Source organism: Acipenser ruthenus, chromosome 4 (assembly GCF_902713425.1).
Source record: "Acipenser ruthenus chromosome 4, fAciRut3.2 maternal haplotype, whole genome shotgun sequence".
NCBI lineage: Eukaryota > Metazoa > Chordata > Actinopteri > Acipenseriformes > Acipenseridae > Acipenser > Acipenser ruthenus.
In genome coordinates, this window is record NC_081192.1 from 106,256,805 (window position 1) to 106,271,516 (window position 14,712).

The 14,712-nt window shown below is 39.3% G+C and overlaps 1 protein-coding gene across 1 annotated transcript in view; it reads left to right on the forward strand.

Annotated features, from left to right (window-relative positions):
- The first annotated feature begins 312 nt into the window (after nucleotides 1-312).
- LOC117400304 (WD repeat-containing protein 48) overlaps nucleotides 313-14,712 on the forward strand; it is a 45,312-nt gene continuing 30,912 nt past the window's right edge. The window contains exons 1-7 of the mRNA XM_034000059.3: nucleotides 313-481; nucleotides 3,021-3,161; nucleotides 8,168-8,246; nucleotides 9,533-9,615; nucleotides 9,912-10,041; nucleotides 11,318-11,406; nucleotides 12,071-12,172. Of these exons, the coding sequence (XP_033855950.2) occupies nucleotides 386-481; nucleotides 3,021-3,161; nucleotides 8,168-8,246; nucleotides 9,533-9,615; nucleotides 9,912-10,041; nucleotides 11,318-11,406; nucleotides 12,071-12,172 (720 nt within the window). The 5' untranslated portion in view covers nucleotides 313-385. The remainder of the gene's footprint in view (nucleotides 482-3,020; nucleotides 3,162-8,167; nucleotides 8,247-9,532; nucleotides 9,616-9,911; nucleotides 10,042-11,317; nucleotides 11,407-12,070; nucleotides 12,173-14,712) is intronic.

Genomic DNA, 14,712 nt, shown 5'->3' on the forward strand with positions numbered 1-14,712 from the left:
TCAGCCTTAGTATTTACTTTCGTGCGTAAATACATTTCCGTACATAATTAAAAAATAATAATAATTAATTAAAAGATTTTGATCTTATCTGGAAAAATAACACTTCACGAACTTACACACCCATTCCGTTACGTTAATACAATCATTGCAACATTAATATGCAGTAAACCATCCCGCTTCAGCGGGGCTTACAATAATATTAATTATCCTTATATTAAAAAAAAAAAAAAAAACCTTGCTTCCTCATAAACACACTCTCGTCTTGTCTTTTGCTTCCTTTCTTCCCGCCCTTGACTTATAAATTTGACTGGCCCGTGATTTGAGATCTCGGTTGCTGCAGCACCTTTGCCGTCAGCATTTGACTGACAGTAGCTTCCGGAAGTTTATGCTGTCGTCTTTCCGTGGAAGTGACGTCGCGCTGTCAACATGTAAGATGGCGGCTCATCACAGGCAGAATGCGGCTGGGCGGAGGAAAGTCCAGGTAAATGTACAGTATTAACGATAACCCCAGATAGGAGTGCGGGCACAGGGGCACGATGCTGCCTCACACCTGACCCTGTGTGGTAGTATCGAGGACAGATGATGTACAGCTGAAGCGTGGGGTCCACTTGACACAGCGCAGTGCTGCGAGGGGACAGGTTCCAATGCTGGTCTCTCTCCCTGGTGTTTGTTCGTCTGGGTTGGATCGGTCATATAAGTACATCTGTAAAGCGGACAAGAGCTAATATCACTGCCCGACCACTAAGTTAACAAACTGGATTTCAAATGTGTAAAATAAAAAGAGACAAAATTAAGCTGAATTGCAAAAGGGCCGGGGTCCTGTTTTTTTAAAAAAACTGTAGTGTGTAGGTCATGCAGTCGTAGAACGGCAACCGTGTTTAGATAGAATTAAGTCGTGTGCAAATCTATGACAAAACATCAGCCATCAGCATGTTGTGTTCTTTTCATTTTGGCAAGCGTTATTTACTGCGTCCGTTTCCTCTTACCGTGATCAGTTCATATTTAGTAAGGTTTGTATGATGTGCAATGCTGCTGTAGTATTGCATATATTCGCAAGTACCTGGTACAATACAGTAAACACTTCATTACGGTTTCTGTAAAAATACAACAATTATAAGGCTTCTGTTGTGGAATAACTCCCCTGGACCGCGAAACATTTCACTTTTCATATTAAACGTTTTATTCATATAATGCAATTACCGGTACTTCACAGATTCCTCTATTTTCAGGTCGTCCGTGATTACAGGGAAATGCTGCATATTTAATTGGATAAAGTTGTATAGTTTTGCAATGTTCAGAATGTGGAGTCAGTTGGCTATTAATAAATAGCAAGCCCGCTGTGAAATTAAACATTTAAATGAATAGCATGCTATTTGTGTATGTATGGTTGCATTCAGTGCGAGAAAAGACCTCTGAATCCATGTTTTGTAGAACATTGGTTTAATGCATGAATCGGAAGTTAGACTAAGGTAGAATATATGGTCATCTGCTGTAAGTTCACAAAAAGTACAATTTGGGGATGCGTACAGTCTTTTTTGGTGCTTGTTGAAGGTTATTTAGAATGAAGGATTAACCTACATGGCAGTTATTTTTGTAAGTGCAGATAAAAATGGTCCTTCCGATGGAGGATTAAGGAAACCCTGTTTGTTCTAGGCCTTGCAATGTGGATTTATTTATTTTCTATTTGGGGAGTGCTAAATATAATGTAAATAATTGCAGCACTGTTGTGGTTACATTGACCCTGCTTTTACATTAAACGCAGCAACTGTAAATGCAAACCCACAGTGACACCGGGTCTCTGTTAAAATGCCTTAAGGGCAGGTCCATAATGTCAGGCATACATTTCAGACTCTGTAGAGGCGAGTAATCATTAGTATAATCATTTCAGACTCTGTAGAGGCGAGTAATCATTAGTATAATCATGAAGTGTTTTTTTACTTTGCATAGTCAACCAATTAGGACTGTAATTCAGACATAAATCATCCTGGGTCAGACCGGGTCTCTGTTAAAATACCTGATGAAATGTTAATGTTTAAAGTACTGTTGCCCTACACTGACTGGCTACAAGATTAGAGAATGTCTTTAAGAGCCCACCATGCATATCTCCCAGCATGCATTGTTTGAGCATCTGAAGGTTTAGTGATTTGAGCCGCTGTACAGTAGCATGCCTTTTGCTTGTCCCAATACATTGCACAAGTGTGCAGGCTCTATCCATCAACTCTATCCATGTATTTTTTCTTCTTTTTTGCAAACGTTGCCATTTGATATGTGCTAATATCCAGTGATGTAAGAAAGGCAATAGAAATATTTGCTTGTGGTTTGTCATGTTTGTAATAAGAAGCTTTGTGATGTTTTTTAATACATGTTCCTGAGACTGGTTTCCTACGGTAGTACTGTATAAAATGAAAGCAACATCAAAACCACCCAATGTCTCTCTGAATGTTTTTAAGTTGGTTGACGTGTTCCCTCTGTCTCTCATGTTTTTGAGTTGCTTGACATGTTCCCTGTGTCTCTCTGAATGTTTCTAAGTTGGTTGACGTGTTCCCGCTGTCTCTCATGTTTTTAAGTTGGTTGACGTGCTCCCTCTGTCTCTGAATGTTTAAGTTGCTTGACGTGCTCCCTCTGTCTCTGAATGTTTTTGAGTTGCTTGACGTGCTCCCTCTGTCTCTGAATGTTTAAGTTGCTTGACGTGCTCCCTCTGTCTCTGAATGTTTAAGTTGCTTGACGTGCTCCCTCTGTCTCTGAATGTTTAAGTTGCTTGACGTGCTCCCTCTGTCTCTGAATGTTTTTGAGTTGCTTGACGTGCTCCCTCTGTCTCTGAATGTTTAAGTTGCTTGACGTGCTCCCTCTGTCTCTGAATGTTTTTGAGTTGCTTGACGTGCTCCCTCTGTCTCTGAATGTTTTTGAGTTGCTTGACGTGCTCCCTCTGTCTCTGAATGTTTTTGAGTTGCTTGACGTGCTCCCTCTGTCTCTAATGTGTTTCTAATCCACTGCACTGCACTGCTGTGGTGTTGCTGCAGGTGTCCTATGTAATACGGGATGAAGTAGAGAAATACAATCGCAATGGGGTGAACGCACTGCAGCTGGACCCCACGTTGAACCGGCTCTTCACTGCTGGCCGAGATTCCATCATCAGAATCTGGAGTGTGAACCAGCACAAGGTACTGTAGCTGTCTATTGATCACTCCCATAGTTGTGAAGAGGAGTGCTGTAAATAGTGTGTATTAATGCTCTTTTGTTGAATTGAAAACACTGAAGTTGTAAATACCAAGTCTTCAAAAAACGAAAAACAAGTTTCTCTTTTGCTAAAATAGCTGAGAGCCCTTTTTAACGGAAAAATAAAATTGCCTTACCTTAAATATATAATAAGACAAACATACAGCTGTAGTTGGGTTGGAGGCACAAAGCAAAGCTGAGTGACTGCCTTCAACCAATAAAGCCATATGTTAATGCAACACAGCGCCTAAACGCTGGAGTGTGTTATCTCGCTTATAAAACGGATACCATTTAAGAAAAAGTGTGTGTGTGTATGTGTATGTATGTGTATGTATATATATATATATATGTGTGTAGGTATATATATATATATATATATATATATATATATATATATATATATATATATATATATATACAGTACTGTGCAAAAGTTTTAGGCAGGTGTGAAAAAATGCTGTAAAGTAAGAATGCTTTCAAAAATAGACATGTTAATAGTTTATATTTATCAATTAACAAAATGCAAAGTGAGTGAACAGAAGAAAAATCTACATCAAATCAATATTTGGTGTGACCACCCTTTGCCTTCAAAACAGCATCAATTCTTCTAGGTACACTTGCACACAGTTTTTGAAGGAACTCGGCAGGTAGGTTGGCCCAAACATCTTGGAGAACTAACCACTGTTCTTCTGTGGATTTAGGCAGCCTCAGTTGCTTCTCTCTCTTCATGTAATCCCAGTCAGACTCGATGATGTTGAGATTAGGGCTCTGTGGGGGCCATACCATCACTTCCAGGACTCCTTGTTCTTCTTTATGCTGAAGATAGTTCTTAATGACTTTCGCTGTATGTTTGGAGTCGTTGTCATGCTGCAGAATAAATTTGGGGCCAATCAGATGCCTCCCTGATGGTATTGCATGATGGATAAGTATCTGCCTGTACTTCTCAGCATTGAGGAGACCATTAATTCTGACCACATCCCCAACTCCATTTGCAGAAATGCAGTCCCAAATTTGCAAGGAACCTCCACCATGCTTCACTGTTGCCTGCAGACACTCATTCGTGTACCGCTCTCCAGCCCTTCGGCGAACAAACTGCCTTCTGCTACAGCCAAATATTTCAAATTTTGACTCATCAGTCCAGAGCACCTGCTGCCATTTTTCTGCACCCCAGTTCCTGTGTTTTCGTGCATAGTTGAGTCGCTTGGCCTTGTTTCCACGTCGGAGGTTTGGCTTTTTGGCCGCATGTCTTCCATGAAGGCCACTTCTGACCAGACTTCTCCGGACAGTAGATGGGGGTACCAGGGTCTGCCAAGTTTGTTTTCTGCCAAGTCTGAGCTGATGGCACTGCTGGACATCTTCCGATTGCGAAGGGAAGTAAGCATGATGTGTCTTTCATCTGCTGCAGTAAGTTTCCTTGGCCGACCTGTTTCTTTGTGCTTCTTCAAAAGAGCTTGGACAGCACATCTGGAAACCCCTGTCTGCCTTGAAATTTCTGCCTGGGAGAGACCTTGCTGATGCAGTATAACTACCTTGTGTCTTGTTGCTGTGCTGTCTTGCCATGGTGTATGATTTTTGACAGTAAACTGTCTTCAGCAACCTCACCTTGTTAGCTGAGTTTGGCTGTTCCTCACCCAGTTTTATTCCTTCTACACAGCTGTTTCTGTTTCAGTTCATGATTGTTTTTCAACCTACATATTGAATTGATGATCATTAGCACCTGTTTGGTATAATTGTTTAATCATACACCTGACTATATGCCTACAAAATCCCTGACTTTGTGCAAGTGTACCTAGAAGAATTGATGCTGTTTTGAAGGCAAAGGGTGGTCACACCAAATATTGATTTGATTTAGATTTTTCTTCTGTGCACTCACTTTGCATTTAGTTAATTGATAAATATAATCTATTAACATGTCTATTTTTGAAAGCATTCTTACTTTACAGCATTTTTTCACACCTGCCTAAAACTTTTGCACAGTACTGTGCGTGTGTGTGTGTGTGTATGTGTGTGTATATATATATATATATATATATATATATATATATATATATAAAAATTACAGTGCCTTGCAAAAGTATTCAGACCCCTGACCAATTCTCTCATATTACTGAATTACAAATGGTACACTGAAATTTCGTTTTGTTTGATATTTTATTTTAAAACATTGAAACTCAAAATCAATTATTGTAAGGTGACATTGGTTTCATGTTGGGAAATATTTTTAAGAAAAATAAAAAACTGAAATATCTTGCTTGCATAAGTATTCAACCCCCACACATTAATATTTGGTAGAGCCACCTTTCGCTGCAATAACAGCTGTAAGTCTTTTGGGGTAAGTATGTACCAGCTTTGCACACAGTGTCGGAGTGATTTTGGCCCATTCTTCTTGGCAGATTTGCTCCAGGTTGTTCAGTTTGGTTGGACGACGCTTGTGGACCGCAATTTTCAAATATTGCCACAGATTCTCAATGGGATTGAGATCAGGACTTTGACTGGGCCACTGTAGGACATTCACCTTTTTGTTCTTGAGCCACTCCAATGTTGCTTTGGCCTTGTGCTTGGGATCATTGTCCTGCTGAAAGGTGAATTTCCTCCTAAGCTTCAGTTTTTTAGCAGACTGAAGCAGGTTCTCTTGCAGTATTTCCCTGTATTTTGCTCCATCCATTCTTCCTTCAATTTTAACAAGATGCCCAGTCCCTGCTGATGAGAAGCATCCCCACAGCATGATGCTGCCACCACCGTACTTCACTGTAGGGATGGTGTGTCTTGAGGCATGGGCAGTGTTGGGTTTGCGCCACACATAGCGCTTTGAGTTTTGGCCAAAAAGCTCTATCTTGGTCTCATCTGACCACAAAACCTTTTCCCACATCACAGCTGGGTCACTCTCATGTTTTCTGGCAAACTCCAGACGTGCTTTCAGATGGTACTTTTTGAGTAACGGCTTCTTTCTTGCCACCCTCCCATACAGGCCAGTGTTATGCAAAGCTCTTGATATGGTTGACTGGTGCACCATTACTCCACTCCCAGCCACTGAACTCTGTAGCTCCTTCAAAGTGATTGTTGGCCTCTCTGTGGCTTCTCTCACAAGTCTCCTTCTTGTTTGAGGGCTGAGTTTTGAGGGACGGCCTTTTCTTGGCAGTGCCTGGGTGGTGTGATGCAGCTTCCACTTCCTGATTATTGATCCAGCTGTGCTCACTGGGATATTATTTTGTACCCTTTCCCTAATCTATGCATTTGTATTACTTTATCTCTATCTCTAACTTCTGTAGAATGCTCTTCGGTCTTCATTTTCCTTCAGATTCACAGCCTGACCAATGATCCTTCAACAGTGGGGTTTTTATCCAGAAAATGTGACAGCAACTTTAATGGTTCACAGGTGGAGGCCAATGGTAAGGTAATTGTGTCCTTGTTGGGCAATTTCTTTCATCGGTGTAAACTGGGAGCTTCCACAGCACAGGGGTTGAATACTTATGCAAGCAAGATATTTCAGTTTTTTATTTTTCTTAAATATATTTCCCAACATGAAACCAGTGTCACCTTACAATAATTGATTTTGAGTTTCAGTGTTTTAAAATAAAATATCAAACAGAACGAAATTTCAATGTACCATTTGTAATTCAGTAATATGAGAGAATTGGTCAGGGGTCTGAATACTTTTGCAAGGCACTGTGTGTGTGTGTGTGTGTGTATATATATATAATGTATATGTGTGTGTATAGAATATTGTGTTCAGTTCTGGTTATCTTGCTTATAAAACGAATAGTCATTGTCATGGAAACGTGCATTATCCAAGTTGCTCTCGCATATCTGCAACTTTCAGTGTGGGAAATACAGTAGTTTGATGTCTTAAAATATCTCTGCAGGATTTTCCCGCACTGAAAGTTGCAGATATGCGGGAGCAACTTGGAAAATGCGTGATTCCCGCGATCCTGCGCTGAAATTCAAGCCCTGAATGTATATGTTTATTCCAAGTTTAATATGTCTTGTATTGATAATTTATTAGTCGAACTGTGCTTCGGCAATAATATGTTCTGCCATGCATTGTACGATTTAACTGCATGGTAAAAAAAACTCCAACAGCCAGTCCGTGTGCAGCATCCAAACATTCAGCGTTATAATGAACACCCTGATTTGTATCCAGGCTACACTGCTCCATTTAACCCCTGATCCTTTTGTGTTTCTGGCAGAGCTTGCACATCATGCCACTCAGTTCCTTGCTGTAAAAAAGCCTTTTCCATTGTTTTCCCCACATGTCATATTCGCTTTCTACAAGTTGCTCTTCGTTGACTGTAAGCTGCTCTTTTTCATTTTCTTTTTCATCATCCATTTCGATTTGGTAATTTCCACATTCATTCACTATTTTTGCTTAAATTTATTTTTTCAGCAGTCATTAACGTTCCAGCCTCTCTAAGTGCTTAAAATGGAAAACCCACCCCTTTAACTCTCTGATTGGTTAAATGTAGCGCTAACACAGCTGTCATGTGGTTCATATATATATATATATATATATATATATATTACCCAGCGCACGCAAGTGATCGAGTCTGCTAGCAGCCCAATCATTCCTTATCATTAAAGGCACAGTAGCATCTGCAAGACAGGCGGCTCTGGGTTTTTCAGCTGGGCGGCGACTTTTATCTGACTTGTATTCTTTTATTGTTTGGTCTTGTTTCACAGACCTTTATTTTATTTATTTATTTTTTATTGTGAAACACTTGGAGATGTCTTTGCCATGAAAGGCGCTACATAAAAATAATTTGATTGATGGATGACTACGATGTATAATGAAGTAAAATGTATAAAAACTGTAAACTGCTAGATTTCAGAAGTACACACAGTGCTTAGCTGGATCAAACTGGTAATTGCTAACGTCAGTGTGGTTATTTAAGTATAATATGGTTGGGAGCACTTTTTTATGGTTGGTAACACTTTTATTTTTTTTAAATTGCAGCAAGACCCCTACATAGCATCAATGGAACATCACACAGACTGGGTCAATGACATCGTACTTTGTTGTAATGGAAAGACTTGTAAGTATTTCACCCTTTGAATGTATCTAAACAGTGTTCTAGTAGTATATGCTGTACCTGTTGGTAATATAATATGGTGTGTTTACTCTGAAAGCATTTGCATGGACAGTATAATAACAACAATAACAATAGAGTTTATTTATTTAGGGTCATCTAGACTGAGGGATGGCAGAAGCACCTTGACTAGGCAGCCCCCTGTATGAAGCAGTCACACATGTTTAGTTACTTTGAATAACAGTTCATTCAGGTTGCACTGTGCACCAAGGGCTCTAATAATCCATTGCAATAATTAATTTTATTAGTACCGAGTCAACAAAGAAAACATGCCTATTCTGGTCTAAAATTCTAACTGCGTTTAAAAAGTAATCAGCAGGCTGTTTGAAGCGAGGTGGCTGATACCTGTAGATCATACCTGTAGTATACAGCAGACAGGAATACTTTTTGTCTGGGCTGACTCAGCAGTTTGTTTTCTGAAAGCTGTTTATTTTACGTTCTGTTCAGCAGCCTCTGTATTAGCTTTTTGTTTAATGTGTGATTCTGAAGCTAAATAGCGACTGATCGTATTTTCTCCAAAGACACATTACATGATGTGCAAAACAGTTACCTCAGTGTGCATGTACAGTTTCTTTGGAAAATATCTTGACACAATCATCAGCCGAAATATACTTTGCTTTTTTTGCTTTGTCATCCATTTCTGGTATTTTACCTCCAATGCTGAAAACTAGATTTTAGCAACCTAAATCAAAACAATGCAGCACTGACTCTGTCCCACCCCTTACTGTACAGCACAGGTCACAGAAAAGCCAGTACAGACGCACTGATAGGCTGATTAAAACATCATTGTCATTTGAACAGTAAACAAGAACGTTAACCGCTTTGGAGTATTTTTTTATAAATGTTATTTGTCTAAGGAAGTTATTTTTTTTTTTTTTACCTGTGCAATGCACACGGGACGGTGAAGGAATAAAAAAAGCCTCTCTACAGAAGGAAGACGCGTAGTTTGCGTTGTGCAGTAGTTTCTTTTTTTTTTCTCTCTGTACTTGTTTGGTATGCATGGCCTCTAAAAGAGATGAATTTCGCAGTGACCCCTCAATTTCCTGATTTCTGCGAAATCGCGATTTAGGTAGACCCCTAGTTATTACACTTTGCTGTGCTTTTACTTTTGCTAAACTTTTATAAGGGTAAGGTACAAAACCCACCAGTGGACCTGCCCAAGTAACCTTCGAATACATTTGAATTGAATGTTATTGCCTTGAGACCTTGTTTTATTCCTATTTGTTTTGTAGTAATATCCGCTTCATCAGACACCACTGTCAAAGTCTGGAATGCACACAAAGGATTTTGCATGTCAACGTTGCGGACACATAAGGTAAACTATACTATATATACTGTGTGTGTGCGTGTGTGTGTCTATATATATATATATATATATATATATATATATATATATATATATATATATATATATAATGTGTGCGTGTGTGTGTCTATATATATATATATATATATATATATATATATATATATATATATATATATATATATATATATATAATGTGTGTGTGTGTGTGTCTATATATATATATATATATATATATATATATATATATATTATATGTGATTTATATATAAGCATATACCTCTGGTCTTGTTTTCGTTGCTCAGGACTATGTGAAAGCGTTGGCATATGCAAAAGATAAAGAGGTGGTGGCATCGGCAGGGCTGGACAGACAGATATTCCTTTGGGATGTAAACACCCTCACAGCACTGACTGCCTCAAACAACACGGTCACCAGTAAGTATCTTGGGGGGGAATAATCCACCAATTAAAATGCATCGTTTAGATTCAAGTAAAGCCATTGCTTATATAGACCATCCACCTTCAGAGCTTCAGTATGCTTAGCATGCCTACACATGATGCATGTAAACTGTACCCTTGCAATGAAATCCTGATGCAGATTAGTGCGTTGTACCTCTATTGTTAGTAAGAACTGCTGACCTTTTAATGCCCCTTGTTGACCCTCTTACAGCTACCGGTATCCCCTACTGTGTCTTTGTTTTATAAAATTGCAGATCAAAGCAAATTGATGTAAGCGGTGTGAGTTTTTAGTCTGGGTGTTATCAAAAAGCTTTTTGTGAGAAATCGCAGTTATAAAAGGTTGTTCCTGTTTTCGAGTGGTATTAATAATCAAATGTTGTTTTGATGTGATGAAGCATTTTACTTTTCTAAGTCAGTGTTATAGGTAGTAGGGAAATTACTTTGCAGGCATTATGCACACAGTATTCTTTATTTTATTTTTTTGAAGTATATCTTTGGTGGGTTTGTGATGTCTGCTATAAGGACCCAGTATTGATCCCAGGGCATTAAGGCTAAGGCAGAGGTCACTAACCCCTGATGATGGGGTGCTAGGTGTCGAAATAGGGCTCAATTAGACTATGCCTTATGAAGTGAATCTGGTACCATGTCATCACCCTAGTTTCTACGCCTGCACTCCCGCCAGGTGTCGGCCAGAAATGTGACAAATGGCTTCATTGTTGTTTTCACCGAAGCGACATTTCATCAAAATTGGGTCTCCTAGGGCAATAGCAAAGCAATTTCACAGAAATGTATCCGCTGAATAAGATTTCCAACCCCATATTAAAAAAAAAAAAAAAAAAAAGTGCTATTAATATATCCAGTGTCTGTATGTGCGTGTATATATGTGTAAATGTTTTTATGTTCTGTGCTGCAAGCACAATTTAACAAATACGAAAATGAATCTTCTGTAAAAGTAAGCAGCATTATTTAGATGGCCTAGGTTCTGGAGTTGCTCTTTCATAAATGTCTTTAGCCCAAACTGTGCCAACCACTGAGTTTTTGCCAAAGAAGTTTACTAAGCCCCGTCCCGTTCTCGTAGACCCAAACAGATCCTCACTGCTAACTCTCTTGACTGCTCTGTCACAAAACAGCTTCCTCCCTGAAGAGGTTTACTCAGCCCCCGTCCCATTCTGGTAGATCCTCACTGTTAACTCTCTTGACATTCTCGTAGACCCTGACTGCTAACTCTCTTGACTGCTCTGTCACGAAACAGCTTCCTCCCTGAGTGGGAACAAGGACTCCATCTACAGTCTTGCCATGAATCAGATGGGAACAGTAATCGTTTCTGGGTCCACAGAGAAGGTTGGTTTCTTTTCAGCTTCTTCTAAACTGGCATTAGACATTATAGACCAGGTTTAACAGGTATAATACATTTAGTTTAGGACCTGAATGGACATTTTAATTAATTTAGTTAAACGATTGAGAACATGGTTGGAACAAAGACCTGGTCAGGAATTGCCCGAACAGGGAGTCGCCCCTACCTGATTTAAAACCTAAATTGTCAAACAGTGTTGGCAGTAATCCTGTTTGGAAATATTTCTGTTAAAAACAATGTCATTTTGATGCAGCTGGTTTAGTTTTCGTTGAAGACATTTTAAATAAATCGTGCAGCTCTATGCAGTGTGTTCAGTCATTTACCGGAAGCAAACTAAACCGGCTGCCAGGTTCCAAATGCAGTGTACAGGAAGTGCATCAATCAGGGAAACGTTTGCTGTATTTATTTTTAAGTGCTAAAGAATATGTAGACATGTAGACACTATTCTTTCAGAAATGGGGATTTTCACAGGAAACTACATATTGTATACATTTCACAGAAATCGTGAAATCTGTAATAACCATGACAAAAATACAGCCTTAAGCAGGAGTATTACATAGTGTTATACAAAGATAACCCTTGCGTACAGTATGTGTAAAGAACATAGAGTGTTGTACATTTACATTGATCTCTTGCTTGCTGAAACAACAGGTTCTGCGAGTGTGGGACCCACGGACCTGTGCAAAGCTAATGAAGCTGAAAGGACACACAGACAACGTAAAGTCTTTGTTATTAAACAGAGATGGAACACAGGTGAGTCTCTGAGAGAACCGTGCAGGTAGAGTGACATGTCCACATTTGAACTAATTCTGTGTACTGTGCACCAGCTTCACGTTATAGCCAGATGCAGGTTTTTTTTTTTTATTTAAATTTTTTTTTTTAAAGAGAACTTTCTTTTGGTTTAAAAAAAAAAAAAAAAAAAAATGAAACTTGCAAAGCATGCGCTTTATGTTAAATAACAAACTTTCCTGCATTTAGTGACGCCGAAGAAATCCTGAATGGATTTCCTTTTCCGTATAATCCTCATGGACATATGACTCTCATTGGTGGGGGGGTACCAGGGCTGGTTGTTTCTTGCTATAAGAACGGGGGCAGTAATGCCTCCTTTTGCTAGTTTGTTTGATGCAGAAAGGTTTTCAGCAAGCAGCAGAGTGCACGCTGTTACAACGTGGTCTGTGCCAGGTGCAGCAGCGCCTCTGCATGCTGTGATTCTGGTTTCAGTGCACTGTGCTCTCTTTGCAGTACACTATCTAACTCCTCTTGGAGCTGGTGCCAGTGTTCACAGGAGTGTTAGAGAATAGAGCAGGGGGAGGAGCCCCAGCTGGTCTTTGATATATCAAATGCAAGCAATCCACCCAGAAAGTCATGGTCACTTTACTGTTTTTACTGTCCTGAAAGTGAAACCTTACTATTTAAATGTGTTTGTTGACAGTCAGAACACAAGTGCAAAATCCAAACGCAAAACCAAAAATATTATGGTATGGTTGTTATTCATATCAAGTATAGAACATTTTTAACTGTCAACATCAGGACAGAGTCACTGTAGTACAGAGAAGGATGTACAGTAGCTACTGAATAATAGACCTGCTGCTTGTACCCTGCAGCGATTGTCTTCGACTCTACAGTCATGCCAATAAGGAAGCTATCTGCACACAAGTCTACTATTACAGCACACTGGTAGGTTTGCCTTTGATCCAGTGCCACACCGTTCTCTGCCATTCAATGCCAGGCTGCCACTCTACACATAGAGATATATGAACTGTGGCTGCCTGCATCGCTGAAAAAGAAACCAAAAAGAAAAACTTACCATTACCATTTTACTTGTAAACAAAAAGGCCTGTTGTTTAAAAAACAGGAATAGCGATATGTGTAACGAGGTAAAGCTAAAAGTAGAAATGTATTTATTTACCTGTAAAGTTGTAAGGGAGGTTTGTGCATGCGGGTGCCCATCTTGGGGAGGGCGTGGCCGGGAGCCCCAGGTTATTAAAGGGCCGGGCAAGCACACCTTCACAAGTATAGGGGGAGGTTTTGACCTTGGAAAATAAAAAAGGGAAAACGTGTTTTTTAACTTTGCTATCGGAATAAACAGCTTCTGAAAATGTTTGTAAAATTAAGACTGTTTATTCTAAAAGATTCAATTTATTAGTTTAGATTGTTCCAGGGGGTAGGAGCCGAGCTAGGTAGCCTGCTATAAATCCCTCCTGGTAGTTAATTTGAGAGAGAGACTCTGTAGATCTGAGCTGAGAGAAGGGTGTTCAGTTATTGCACCACATTGCTGGTTCATGGTTTTAATGTATTTTGATGTATATAGGAGGCTGTGTGATCCAGTGGTTAAAGAAATGGGCTTGTAACCAGGAGGTCCCCGGTTCAAATCCCACCTCAGCCACTGACTCATTGCGTGACCCTGAGCAAGTCACTTAACCTCCTTGTGCTCCGTCTTTCGGGTGAGACGTAGTTGTAAGTGACTCTGCAGCTGATAAAGGCGTCTGCTAAATAAACTTAAAATTAAGGTATTTACAGTATAAAACTTTAAACAAAATATATAAAATATAAAAAGCAACAACATAATGCATTAAAATATATATATATATATATATATATATATATATATATATATATATATATATATATATATATATATACAGTACTGTGCAAAAGTTTTAGGCAGGTGTGAAAAAATGCTGTAAAGTAAGAATGCTTTCAAAAATAGACATGTTAATAGATTATATTTATCAATTAACTAAATGCAAAGTGAGTGAACAGAAGAAAAATCTAAATCAAATCCATATTTGGTGTGACCACCCTTTGCCTTCAAAACAGCATCAGTTCTTCTAGGTACACTTGACAAAGTCAGGGATTTTGTAGGCATATAGTCAGGTATATGATTAAACAATTATACCAAACAGGTGCTGATGATCATCAATTCAATATGTAGGTTGAAACACAATCATTAACTGAAACAGAAACAGCTGTGTAGGAGGAATAAAACTGGGTGAGGAACAGCCAAACTCAGCTAACAAGGTGAGGTTGCTGAAGACAGTTTACTGTCAAAAGTCATACACCATGGCAAGACTGAGCACAGCAACAAGACACAAGGTAGTTATACTGCATCAGCAAGGTCTCTCCCAGGCAGAAATTTCAAGGCAGACAGGGGTTTGAAGATGTGCTGTCCAAGCTCTTTTGAAGAAGCACAAAGAAACAGGCAACGTTGAGGACCGTAGACGCAGTGGTCGGCCAAGGAAACTTACTGCAGCAGATGAAAGACACATCATGCTTACTTCCCTTCGCAATCG